A 13,492-nucleotide genomic window follows, 5' to 3' on the forward strand; every position below is an offset into this window, starting at 1 on the left:
CAAATGAACCCCATGGACTATCCAACGAACCAAAGAGAGGAAGTGGCGTAGAGATCAGTGCATTTTGGATAGAAAAAAAAAAACAGGATTATAAATTGCGGTTGCTTGTGGCTATAGTTCCAACTTGTTTTGAACAACCCAGCTGAAAGGGCTGGATTTCCGTCTTTGGTCCCAGCGGATTTTTTTCTTCCTCTTGCTTTTTTCCTTCCTGGTTAAGTTTCGGGCAATAGCACCCCATTAACATTGCTGTTGTAACTGTGTGAGGTTGTCCTGGCTGTTTGATCTGCTTTGAGTGTGAAAATAAACTGAACCAAATGAAGGTGTGAAATCTTTTGGCATTCCCCGCCCAATCAAACAGAGTCCCACAGACTGTCCCTTCGCCCTTCCTTTCCTTTCATTGAGGATCTGGGGTCTGTCTTAAATACACGTTTAGTTGTTAGTACCTGCAGAAGCAGCTTTCCATCCTTTTTCTTTTCATGTAATGATATTCTGTGATAAACTGACACTTGAGAGGGATGACATGGAGCCCTGGGAAAGCTGAGGAGGACATGGTCGATGTTAAAGACAAAGACGTTTTAGAGCAAGTGGAATAAGCAAAATGTAAATGAGGGATCAAGATGAAGGGGTGAACATGAGGAAAGACACAGATAGGATGAGTCAGAAATGAGGGTGGTGAGAGGACAGGAACACTGCCGAGTGGGGGAAAAAAAAGAGTAAAACGTAAAAAGGTGAAATGATGAAGGAGGGGTAAATGGTGGGGCTGGAGAGAGTTGAAGGAAAGGGTAAGCCTCTGTAGGTAGCAATAATTAGAGCAAGGCTTGTCCCCTGTGTGGCAAATACACACACATTCTGTTAATGCACACAGATGATTGCAGCCCTTCATTGCCCATTGAGTCCCCCTCTATGGGTGGTAAATAGGCTTTACCCCCCCAGTGCACATTATGCATTTCAAAGGAACCTTTTACCTTGGCGCACTTTTATTTTATTAAACCTAAAACAGTGGACCAGTTGTACTTCAAAGTAGAAAACGATTTCCTTTTAGATAGTACCTAAGCAGGTACAGTTGTACTTCAAACATATCAGCAGTATTACAAGGAAAATGTGTGGACATATGGGATAATTAATCGATAAATTCACCTGATAAATAAAACATAGGGCATGTTATAAGGTCACAGTATTTGTGTTGGAGTTATTAACTATTAAGCAGGCTTGAATGGTTCAGTTCACCAATTCATACTTGCTACATAGCTGTGCTGTAAAGCTTCTGGTTTGTTTTTTCTTTTCAAGCACCATATGAGTGGGATATAAATGACTGCATTCTTTATTTAGCTTCTGAATGGCTCCTGAAAGAGATATAAATCACACTGACACCCACCGCATTTCATGGAAAAGACTTGGGTATATCAAGACAGAGACTGAAGCCCTAACCCTAACCCCTATACTCTATGTAATGCTTTTTCTCTAAAAACACACACTGATGAATATAGCAGGGGCAGTATGGGGTTAAGTGTCTTGTCCAAAGTCTCTTTGTCACATTGACAGTTTGGGATCAAAAACGCCAACATGTCAGTTGGAAGATGACCAATCTACCAGCTGCATTATGGCCACCCCACTTTTTGTGAAACAAGTAGTGACGTGTTGATGTTCATCTGAGGGCATCAGGGATACACCAATGGATTATTTCAGATCATACTTGGAAAATCATACCTTTTGTGTTCGCCTGCGTGGCCATGTATCATCCTCTGCTCCTCTATCATGTGGGGTGCCACAGGGCTCAGTTTTAGGCCCCCTTCTCTTTGCCCACTTGGCTCCATATTAAGGAAGCATGGTGTGCTCTTCCACTGTTCTGCTGATGATAGTCAGATTTCTATCCCTCTCAAAAAGAAAGATGGAATCTGTTAACTCGCTGCTAAAACGTCTTGAAGACTTAAAGGCCTGGATGGCTCTCAACTTTTTAAAGTTCAACGAGAGTAAGACTGAAGTCATGGTTTTTAGTGACACAGCTGAGACTCCCCCTATTGAGATATGATATTTATGTAAGAAGTCAGCCATTACAAACCTTGGAGTTAAAGTGGATGCTGATCTTAAATTTGACAGTCAGATTAGACCAGTTGTGAAGTCAATTTTTATCAAATAAGGCAGTTGGCCACAATAAAATCAATTCTCCATAGGAAGCACTTTGCTGCGGCACGTCTTTTATCTGGGAAACGCAAATATGAGGACATTTCCCCTATTTTAGCTTCACACGCTGGCCTCCCACACATTTTACGATTGATTTTAACATTCTTTATTTGTTCTTCGTGGCCTTGCTTCTTCCTACCTCTCCGAGCTGCTGCACCATTATACACCCTCCTGCTCACTCAGGTCAGCGGATCCGCTGCTCCTCAGTGGGCCTAAAGCAGAATGTATGCTTGGGGGGGGGGGCTTTTGCTGTGGCTGCTCCTAAAATGTGGAATGACTTACCACTGCACATCAGACAGACTACATCACTGTCTGTTTTTAAATCACTTCTTCTTCTTCACTCGGCTTTTGACACCACATGAGATGTTGATTTAGTTTGTGCTTATTTTATTTAAATTTCTTATTGCATGGCTGGTTATATGTGTTTTAAAGTATTTTGGATTTTAGTATTCTATGTTTTTTTGCCTGTGCATTTGTAATTCTAATGTTTTTATGTATTCTGTACAGCACTTTGGTCCTCGTGGTAATGTGAAGCTCTTCATAAATAAAGCTGGATTGGATTTGTGGCTGTATTCATCTAATTTTTGGAACATGTGGTTTATATTTGGTCCTGAAGCCTAAAACCAGCATACCATTGATAAAAAGTTTGCTTTACTTTCTCACATGACTCTACTTTCTGTCTATCAAGTGGTTGTACTCAAATGCACTCCAAGTTTCCTTTCTTGGTGTTGTGGAAATGTTCCTTTTATATTTGAGAGTTACTTATTTCAAATCAATGGGATGATTACATTTTGAGATACAAGTGGCATGGAGGAAATATATACTTCCCTTATATCTCATACCCCAAATGAAAATCTCCTGCTGCTGTCAGCACAGCACAGCATTGACTCAATCATTCATAAAGTCACTTGTCTGTTGTGATTATGCAGATTCTCAACTGATTATTTTCAATGGCAAATTCGGAGATGACATGAAAATGACGTCATTGATACATTTGCTTCCTCGAGTGATAGAATATTTGTCTGTTTAAGCAAATATGGATGTTTCCTCAAAGTCTGAAGCCATTGTTATAAACTGAAAGAATTCATCAGCATTGTGATGTTCAGTCAGATTTGTGCGTTTCACAACGAGTGCATCCTCTCCAGGAAATGACTCCAGCACTGACCACGCTGTTGATGCTGACCACACACTAACGGTATTGACTGGTGTGGTTCAAGTATTGATATCTGGCCACTTAAATGATCCTTTTTGTCTATTGTGTAGATGCCATCTTTTAATTTAGGTGGCGAGTGCTTTTCTAATTGGAAAACCGCTTGACTCATGCTCTTCTTCTGTTTAATTGATTCAGTTGCCTGTGCACACACTTCCACTTCTATGTGTTTAACAGTATTTGGAGGTTTGACTTCTGATTATTAGTCATTTTTAATTTGAATGTACTTGTACTTTAGTGTCATTTGCTTTCGTATGTGTTTTTTTTGTGGGTCTGTGAGTGAGAAGTTGGAAAGAAGCAGAGAAGAGTCAAAGCAACAAATATTATTCTTGACATTCAGTGACAGGATGTTCTAGAAGCTCTTAACACTGAATAACACAGTGTGTCTATCGGCGTTCATGTCACTGCGTTTGCATGCGCATGGCTGTGGGTTTTTGTTGTGAAAGTGGTGTTAATGCTGTTTGTCCTTCTACTTCCATCCTATCTGATCATTTAAATCAGTTAGAATCTCAGCGCAGTTGTATGTTTTTTTTCTCCTTGTTTCTCTATTGTTTCTGATGACATTTCTTTCCTTTTTATGTCACAATTTTTCTCTATCCAGATTCGGAAAGAAAAAGGAGGACAAAAAAGATGCAAAGGCAGCTCTGCAACGGCAAAAGTCAGACATTCTGAGTGACCATGAGCTTGAGAGGATGAAATTAGAAAGAGAAAGGTGAGGCGTAAAACTGTTTTTATTCATGTTCTAAATCCTCTATATTGAGTAATGACACATGTGCACATTTTCATTTTCATGGAGCACACACTGAAAGCAGTCTGTAAATCTTTTGTTGTGTTGCTTTTCACTCTATTGTCTTTGTCCATCTCTCCTTAGTGACTGCCATTACTGAGTTTATTGTGTGCGTTTGCATGTTTTCTTTGAAGATGTTTCTCTCTGGTGGCTCTTGTCGTAGGTCAACAATCAGTGTCTCATCCACGAAAACGAGCCTTACAATAAGAGATGATGTATACCTTTTTATTGGTCCTGTGTTTGTTACTCAGGATTGAGGCAGGGCACCCTGAGCTACGAGATCAACTGGCCAGAGACCAGCAAGGTGTCAGTGGTGGGCCAGCATATCCAGACTTTGAGGATGATGACGCAGATCCCAACTATGCCCGAATTCAGTCTTTCAGGGATCGAGATATCAGTTCAGTGCCACAGCCACTGTCTCAGTCACCTCCCTACAGTACACTTCAGCCCGCTTATGCCCGCTCGCCTTCGCCCCAAGGCCCCTCTGGCTACCCAGGACATGGAATGCATGTGAAGGAAGCTGGTCCCATCCCTGAGGATGACCCTCTTGATAGGCTGTATGCCAAAGTCAACAAACAAAGAGGCGGCGGAACTGCATCTCCTCCTGCTCCTGGCCCTGCTCCAGCTCCTGATAATGAAAGGTAAGGCTCAGTGACTTCATTAGGTAGAAAAGTCTGAAAATCGCCTTTGTTTGAGGGTGAGATTCATGTATTTTTCAGTTGCACACAAGCTTTGGTTGAGGACTTTCACACAGGAGCAGAATTTATACCGTGTACTCATGAATATTTTTCGCAAAGCTGTGGATAAACCTTTCGCCACATCCTCATGCTGGCCATGAATGGGAATCTCTCCGTTGAGTCTCTTGGGGCCTCCTCGGTGGTTGCCACTGTCTGGGTTCACTCCACACAAAGGCAGGGACAGTGGCCAAGTACACCGTCACCTAACTCACTTCTTTTTCCCTCTTCTGCTCTCCACATTTACAGAGCAATATTATCTCGCTGATGCTTCATATTTTTTGCTTTCTTTCACCCTCTCCTGTTTAAATCTTGCTTATCTGCCACAGACCATACCATCTGTATGTGTGTGCATTTTTCAGACAATAGATAGACATACGTAGTGTGTGTGTTTGAAAATAAAATCCTCTCAGGGCCTTCTGTGGGCCTGATCAATCCGACTGTTTTACCTTTAACATGTCAGTCACACCTCACTAACTCTGGAATATATCTGCCAGTAGAGATGTTCTCATCCACGGCCGCACACACACAAACACACGTGCATCCACCTTATTTCTGCGCCTGTCTTAAAAGCGAGGAAGTAAACCTGTGTGATGGACAGCTCCAGACTTCATAGAGATGTTTCCTGACACTGTTTTGTTTGCATCGTTTTCTTCATGCATAATCGTGGATGTTCCAAAGTCAAGCCTCCTTTGACCTTGACTTCTGGTGCATTTTTCTTTGAGAATATGATAAAGTGCGAACTGTTTAAAAATCTGTTTCCACTCAAGTGTGTGGATCCTTCTCAAATGATGTGCTTTAAGCCATTAAGAAAATGGGAATTGGTAAAATACTCTTTAAGAAGTTGTTGTGACTGCAGATTTTAATCTGGTACGCCTTGGTTTCTGGTCTCCTTGTGTCTCTGTACTTTAGAGCATGTAAATATACATATATGGCTTCGGCTTACATGCTGATAAACCTTGATCCCAGTAGACAGCTAAGTGATGATACTATTATGAAATGACTTTGCACATGTTATATGTTCTGAGCTCGTCCGATCCGAACGTCACATCCAGTGTGGGCTTTTCTTCAAAGATTTCACATGTTGAAACTCAGTTTGTCGTTCTTTGATGTATTCAGTATTTATTTTCTGAGCTTTACTAAAGCTTCTGTTTTTTGAAAGAGGAAACACTGGATCTGAAATTGTCTTAATTTTGGAATCTTCCACCCATGCACCACAGCAGTCTTGGCAGATGGTGCTATTCGTTTATCATCACTTCCTGAAACCTGATGATGAGCAAAATAGCAAAGGAATTCCATCAGCAGAGCAATGAAGCTCACCAGCGTTGACACAAACACCAAAATCCATACATGCATGCAAAGAATGGTGGATTGACCATATAACTAACAAAGATGCATGTGTGTGTGCCAACTTAGTGATACAAAATGTTAGAAAGGTGTGCTCATGCCAGCTGGGTACATCAGTCCACACATTCCGCTGTTAAGAAATAGTTGAACATGATGCTTGATTCTGTGAAAAGAAAACTTTTCAGATAACAACTTATCAGGAATGTAGTGTTGAGAAAAACTTCAGACAGTTTTTCATTTTCGTGGTCAAACATCGTCATCTCCTTGGAGTCAAATGATTTCCCTGCAGTTTTTTTCTTTTCAATTCTGAAATGTCCTTATCGATACACCTCTTCATACAGGGCTGTGCAAAAGTCTTGAGTCAATCCTCATTACTTTATTTATTGCTAGGAAAGCTGGAAACAGGTGCTGTGATTTATTGAAATCTAACTGAAAATACAGTGTGAGAAAAAACAGAGTTTGAAAGTGAATATCTGGTCTGAGCTCCTTTATTCTCCAACACAGCCTGAACCCTCTGAGACGAGCTTTCTGTCATTTCTTTAAGGAGTCTTCAGGAATAGTTCTCCAGGCTTCTTGAAGGACATCCCAAAGCTCTTCTTTGGATGTGGGCTGCCTTTTGTTCCGTTCTCTGTCAGATGATCCCACACTGCTTCAATAATGTTGAGGTCCGGGCTCTGGGGAGGATTCATCCCTCCATAAGACCTGTTGCCACTGATTTTCAGTCCACTTCTTGTGTCATTTGGCACAGCTCGGCCTTTTCTCCCTGTTTCCCTTCCTTAAGAACGGCTTCTTGACAGCCACCCTTCCATGGAGACCATTTCTGATGAGGCTTGGGCCAACAGTAGATGGATCAGCTGAAGGTCCAGATGCATCTCTCAGGTCCTGTCAGGTCACAGCTGGATTTTTTCCTCTTTCTTAAGGACATCACTTTCAGATCCTGTTCATCTGCTGTAGATAGTTTTTTAGGCCTGACACTTCTTCTTTTGTCCTCCACTTGTCCAGTTTCCTCAAATGTTTTAAGGACACACTGCACACCATGCTGAGATATGCCAAGTTTTCAGCTAATAGCTCTTTGGGAATCACCTTGTTGCTGCAGAAATCCTATTTTCTGTCTGTCAAACTGTGTTTTCTTTGCTGTTTTTAATAGATGCAGCTAAAGAAATGGGAACAAATGATGTGTCTTTGTGACAGGCTGCTAGTAACAAAAGATAGAAATTCAAACTGTTTCTCTGCTAAAGTTGCCTGTGATACATTGACAAAACACTGGTTCATCCCTTTAGTTTGGAGCCTTTTTGAATGATCAGTGTCACAAACAAAAAACATCCCTCTGAAAATACACAAGTACAAGGACTGGACTGAAAAATTTATTATTTTGTTATTTATTCAGAGAAAAACTGAAGACATTCAGAAAGCCTGGGAACTATTCCTCAGCACCACTTTAAAAATTACTTGAAACTCTTGACTGCTTGGAACCAAATTAGAAAGAAATAAGCGGTGGCTCAATACATTTGTACAGTTATTTATGTACTTCATAGTTTTAGCTATTTGATTTATCTCTTTCTCGCTGATTTTCTTTAACAACTATTTTATAATAACCCAGACATTTAAGCACACATCCCAGTGATAAATCTGGGTGTCTGCCTCTCAACAAGCCCATCTCCTTTAATTCCAAAGGGCACGACAAATGTCTTATGCATGGCAGAGATTACTGCAGACTCATTTAGTAAAGGCATCAATCATACACACATGATTCATATCACACACACACTTAAAAATAGCATACATGCATGCATTTAGTTGAGGTTTAGCAAAGTTTCTACATTATACGGCCCTTACCCTAATGTGTCGGACTCTCATCCTTTGTGCCAGTAACTCTCTTTGCTCATTGTCTCTGATCTCTGTCTCAGCATCAGCTAAGCAAACACCGCCTGCTTAGAAGATGCTGATATGAGGTTGTTTCCAGTCTGTACTCTGTCATCGACTGAGTCATCGACTGAGGTTCAATTTAAATAGAGCTTAATGATAGGATCTCCATTGTTTGATCAAAGTCAAGCATGCCTGTCTGTCTTCATAAGGACACTCAACGCAGTCCATAGCCTGTTTTTTTTAATTTTGCAACTACAAGCATAACCAGTGCTTGTATTTACCCCACCGTAGCATTTACCTGTAAACCTCCCACAGTATGCTGATGGTATAAACATGTCCTCTCACCACAATGAGTCTGAACATGGGCAGGTGCACGTTTACACATGCAGTCCTTTTTCTGAAGTGACCCCCTAAGCCTTGGATAAAAGCTGGCCTCAGTTTTCTTGAGTGGTTGCCCCCTCCCACCTTGGCCCAATCCACCAGTACCTAACCCTTCCAAGTGCCCCTCGCAGGTTACCATAACAACCACGACCTCTGGCACTACACCAATTAGAAAACAATCAGCCTTGAGAGACCAGAGTGGAGTGAGCTTGGCAGAGGGGGGAGAAGGAGTACTGCAGCACATGTGCAGAGGATAAAGATAAGAAACATGAAAGAAAGCAGGTCCACACAGGGTGTGTTTGTTTTCCATTTAATGAGGACAAAGTCTCACAACTGAATCTAGCCCATAGTCATGACTTTGCAGACTTTCAATGAAGTTTTTAGAATGTGTCGCAGATGTGTTGGCCAGGGTTAGGGTTGTCAAAATGTGCTCAAAGATGGACTGAAATCTGAGCGAAGTGAGTCAAAGTCCATTAGTGTAGTATTACACTTGGTGTATGTTCTTGACAGAACTCAGTAGCTCCTACTGTATCATATGCCTGAGAAGTTTACCAGAAGTGTGCAGAAAAGCATGTGGATAAATGAAAATCCTTAATCTTAATGAAAAGACAAAATTCCATCTCTGCCACCATCTCCCCGCTTAGTTTTGCTTCTCTTAAGTTTGTTTTCAGTTTGCTTGTCTAAAGAGGATTAACAACCATCTGCCTTCCCTGGAAAAACTCTTGGATGAGCAGCAGTTCTGCTTTTGTTTAACATTCAGAAAAAAGGGTTTCTTTCTGTAAAGCAGTCCAACAAAACTCCCATAAGATACTCGTCCCTGTGAGACAATGCAACACAGTGTCACGGTTTCATCATAAACTGCTAATAATGGTACACAAAAGTTGGACTGGTGGAGCAGAGACAGAGGTAGCTGCTTTGTAACAAGCTCATACAGATGAGCTTTCAGCGATGCTTGGCTGGTCACTGCGGAGGCTTCCTTTCCTCGGTGTTGATTAATCCGACATCCTCTCAGCTCATTGAGCATGCACACACAGATGTTTTCTCTTAACACAGTTATACTTATGCACTGTCTTCATCTTGCACACTCTTTTCCTCATGCACACACACATGCACACTGTGGAAGGAGTTTTTAGGGGATGTTCAGTTGCTGCTTTGCCGTGGCAGAGCAGAGGGTCTGAGTGTGTGTGCAGTTTTGGGTAGTCGCATTATTTTATAGGACAACATTGGCACTAGGAGTAGTAACCTGACTGGTGATTTGTAAATAATATTATTACATTTATTCTGTTCAGCTTTGGTTTTTGTTCATGAACCTTAGGATTAGCATTGGTTTAAAAACAGACTTGAAACTCATGAAATGTTGATTTGAAAAAAAGCAAAGCAAAGTGTGCTTTGTTACACATAAGATGCTTGTACAAGTTCATATATGTTTATGGAATTTACCTTAGAGAGGATAGATGTTTCATAGACTTTAGCATCATTGACTCTCTTTGTGAACAAATGGGGAAATTTCAGCTTACTTCAAAACTGCCACAAGCAAATGGTTACAGTTACAAGAGAGACACTGAGGGTGTTTTGGCCCTAAAATATGGAGGGAAGGTGAGAAGTAGGATTAAGAACCAAGGAGATGGGAATTAAAAAAAAGAAAAAAAGCTGCTTAAAGCTAAAGGAAAAATACAGTTTGAAAAAAGAGAGACTTAATCTTAAAAACAGTAAAAGTAGTAAGGCAAGAGTTGGAGAAATGAATGAGAAAAAACCTGAAATGAATCTTTCATAAAATAAGAGGATGTTTTAGAATGGATAATACGTGGTCCAGATAATTGCAGGAATGAGCAAAGTGGACCAACCATTGTAAAGAAAGGGAGAAAAGAGGAGGTAGCAAGGGATTTGGGGGTAAAGAGGCTAAGTGGATGTTTTGGGATAATTCAGCGGATGAGATGGGGAACGAGGTGGACGGAGTGAGGACGTGCACAGAGAATGAAGAGGGGGTCAGTGAATATTCGGGGCGAAAAAGGGCAAATTAAACTGAAAGGAGTAGATGGGAAAGCAGAGAAAAAAGGATAAACTGAACTGAGTTGCTGGGAGTAGAAAGTGGTGAATGTGGAGAGGACTAAAAGGGAAGAATGAGAAGAGGTTTTTAGAGGGGGGGGGTTGATGGAGCGTAATGGGGGTTAGACAAGGAAAGGGCCAGAGCGTGTGTTTTCCGGACTCAAAGTGTGCGATTCAGCCTGCCTAATAAGAAAAAGCTCTCAAGAGGCTCTCGTGTGCTCTATCCCTTCCTCCCTGCTTGCTTGCCTTCCTTCAATAGACCCTTTCTGGGTCTCTCTTCTCCCTGTTGCACTCTCTTCCTCTCATTTATGATTTCCGCCTCTCGTATTTGCACAAGTAGTTCTCAATGAAAAATAAATTCTATGCAAAGGACATCCGCCCGCTTTGGAGCACGTACATGGTTAAAAGGACACATGGGCACATACACTCAGCCTCTCCAAAGGACACACGGTAGAATTATCCTAAAAACATCAGAACACAAAGGTTCTGCTCGGGGACAAATGTATAGTCTTGCTCATCTTTGCTCCTGCTCATTGTATGCTGCTGTATGCTGCTGTATGCTGCTGTATGCTGCTGTATGCTGCTGTATGCTGCTGTATGCTGCTGTGTGCTGCTGTGTGCTGCTGTATGCTGCTGTATGCTGCTGTGTGCTGCTGTGTGCTGCTGTATGCTGCTGTATGCTGCTGTATGCTGCCGTATGCTGCCGTGTGCTGCCGTGTGCTGCCGTATGCTGCCGTATGCTGCCGTGTGCTGCCGTGTGCTGCCGTGTGCTGCCGTGTGCTGCCGTATGCTGCCGTGTGCTGCCGTGTGCTGCCGTGTGCTGCCGTGTGCTGCCGTGTGCTGCCGTGTGCTGCCGTGTGCTGCCGTGTGCTGCCGTGTGCTGCCGTGTGCTGCCGTGTGCTGCCGTTTGCTGCCGTGTGCTGCCGTGTGCTGCCGTGTGCTGCCGTGTGCTGCCGTGTGCTGCCGTGTGCTGCCGTGTGCTGCCGTGTGCTGCCGTGTGCTGCCGTGTGCTGCCGTGTGCTGCCGTGTGCTGCCGTGTGCTGCCGTGTGCTGCCGTGTGCTGCTGTATGCTGCTGTGTGCTGCTGTGTGCTGCCGTCTGCTGCCGTGTGCTGCCGTGTGCTGCCGTGTGCTGCTGTAAGCTTTAATTCCATTGAAATGTTTAGTTTTGATATGCCCAGAACAGTTTTAGTGTGACTGCACAGATGCGTTTGCCTTTTTACAGTGGGTCAGAGTAATTGTGAATGCTTTCTGTGTGATAATTGTTTAAATGACATAAACAATTATAAAAAAAGGATTGAATTCAACATCTAACCTCTAGAGATACACAATAACAACAAAATGTGCATTAGAATACACAGCGGAATAAGAAATCAGGGGTCGGGTTTGGGTGCAACTTTCCCTGTGCTTTAACCTCTCCTAATATAGCTCATAGAGTTAATTAGCTATACTGAAAACAAGTGCATGAATAATTAATTATTCATTACATTTTAAAGCTGTTGCTTTTTAACATGTAGTAATGCACATCCTGTTGGCTGAACAGAGGCTCGGTCCAGTTGTATTTTCACCGCAGAGAAGGTTTTTTCCTGCTGTTAGCTACAGAGGTGAAATAAGCCATGTCTTTAGTGTCTCCCTTGCTTTTCTGCACTACGTTACATGTAGTGTGTAACAGATTTCAGCTGCTCAGTGACCCATGGACATTATCATTTCATTGTCCACTTCATGATATGCCGTCCTTTTTCAGTAGGAACAGATCTGAACTGCAGGCAGGCCAATCGAGCGCACTCTGTTTCTATGACGCCACGCTGTTGTAGGTCACGCAGCTTGAGTTTTGGTTTGGCCCTGCTGAAATGGGGAAAGACCTCACCTTGGTGGCAGCAAATGTCCCACCAATACTCTGCGTTGTGTAAACAGGAGAAGAGCACTTATCTCTGGTGGGTGTACTCTTAGCTTCTGCGGTTGTGGAGAAATAAAGTGTAGAGCAGAGGGTGAAAAGAATAAGCAAATGCACGCAGGCGGAGCCGGCTGCTCTGCACGGAGGCGGAGCCGGCTGCTCTGCACGCAGGCGGGGCTGCGCTGCACGGAGGCGGGGCTGCGCTGCACGGAGGCGGAGCCGGCTGCGCTGCACGCAGGCGGAGCCGGCTGCGCTGCACGGAGGCGGAGCCGGCTGCGCTGCACGCAGGCGGAGCCGGCTGCGCTGCACGGAGGCGGAGCCGGCTGCGCTGCACGCAGGCGGAGCCGGCTGCGCTGCACGGAGGCGGAGCCGGCTGCGCTGCACGCAGGCGGAGCCGGCTGCGCTGCACGGAGGCGGAGCCGGCGCTGCTCTGCACGCAGGCTGCGCTCTGGAGCACTGTGTGTGGCCTCGCTTCTCCATTCATTAGCAGGTAGAGGTAAAACGTTACCATACCATCTTTAGTTTTGTTTTTCTAACATGATCATCTGACATCAAGCACTGCAACGGTACAGAGAGCAAAATGTTTGCATTCGTGATGAAAACAGATCCGATGAAAGGTTGCAGAGATGGGCGAGAAATAAACAGATTCCCTCGTTGGATTTTTCACTATCATCCACAGATACTGTTGGCTGAGACATGAGGCAGATAGGCCTACTGCCACAAGCACAGCCGTATAAGTCAAAGGGAAATGTCTAGCCAGACTACCCCCCCACGTGATTTAATGCCAGCCCGTTTACCACCTGCAGCGCTCACTTTCTGTCTGCTTGGCACACACATGCACACATATACGTCTGTGTCCAAATAATATCAGAACAGACAGTATTCAGTCTCTGTTATTATTTCAGTTTTTTTCATTTCCCCCATGGGGGGATGAATAAAGTATTTTTCTATTCTATTCTATACTCATGCAGCCGCTGACTTCCTTTATGATGAGATGCCACCCTGCTCTGCCACTCTGAGTGTGTCTCTTGTGCACAGCATTTAGGCA

The 13,492-nt window shown here is 43.4% G+C and overlaps 1 protein-coding gene across 2 annotated transcripts in view; it reads left to right on the forward strand.

The window, feature by feature from the left end:
- The window catches only part of pard3bb (par-3 family cell polarity regulator beta b), a 200,558-nt gene that overhangs the window by 124,243 nt on the left and 62,823 nt on the right, over nucleotides 1–13,492 (forward strand). For both annotated transcript variants that reach the window (XM_072397832.1, XM_072397833.1), the window contains exons 20-21: nucleotides 3,993–4,103; nucleotides 4,430–4,819. In XM_072397832.1, coding sequence (XP_072253933.1) covers nucleotides 3,993–4,103; nucleotides 4,430–4,819 — 501 coding nt within the window. The remainder of the gene's footprint in view (nucleotides 1–3,992; nucleotides 4,104–4,429; nucleotides 4,820–13,492) is intronic.

Source organism: Leuresthes tenuis, unplaced genomic scaffold (genome assembly GCF_036924035.1).
Source record: "Leuresthes tenuis unplaced genomic scaffold, fLeuTen1.0.hap1 SCAF_12, whole genome shotgun sequence".
Classification (NCBI taxonomy): Eukaryota; Metazoa; Chordata; class Actinopteri; order Atheriniformes; family Atherinopsidae; genus Leuresthes; species Leuresthes tenuis.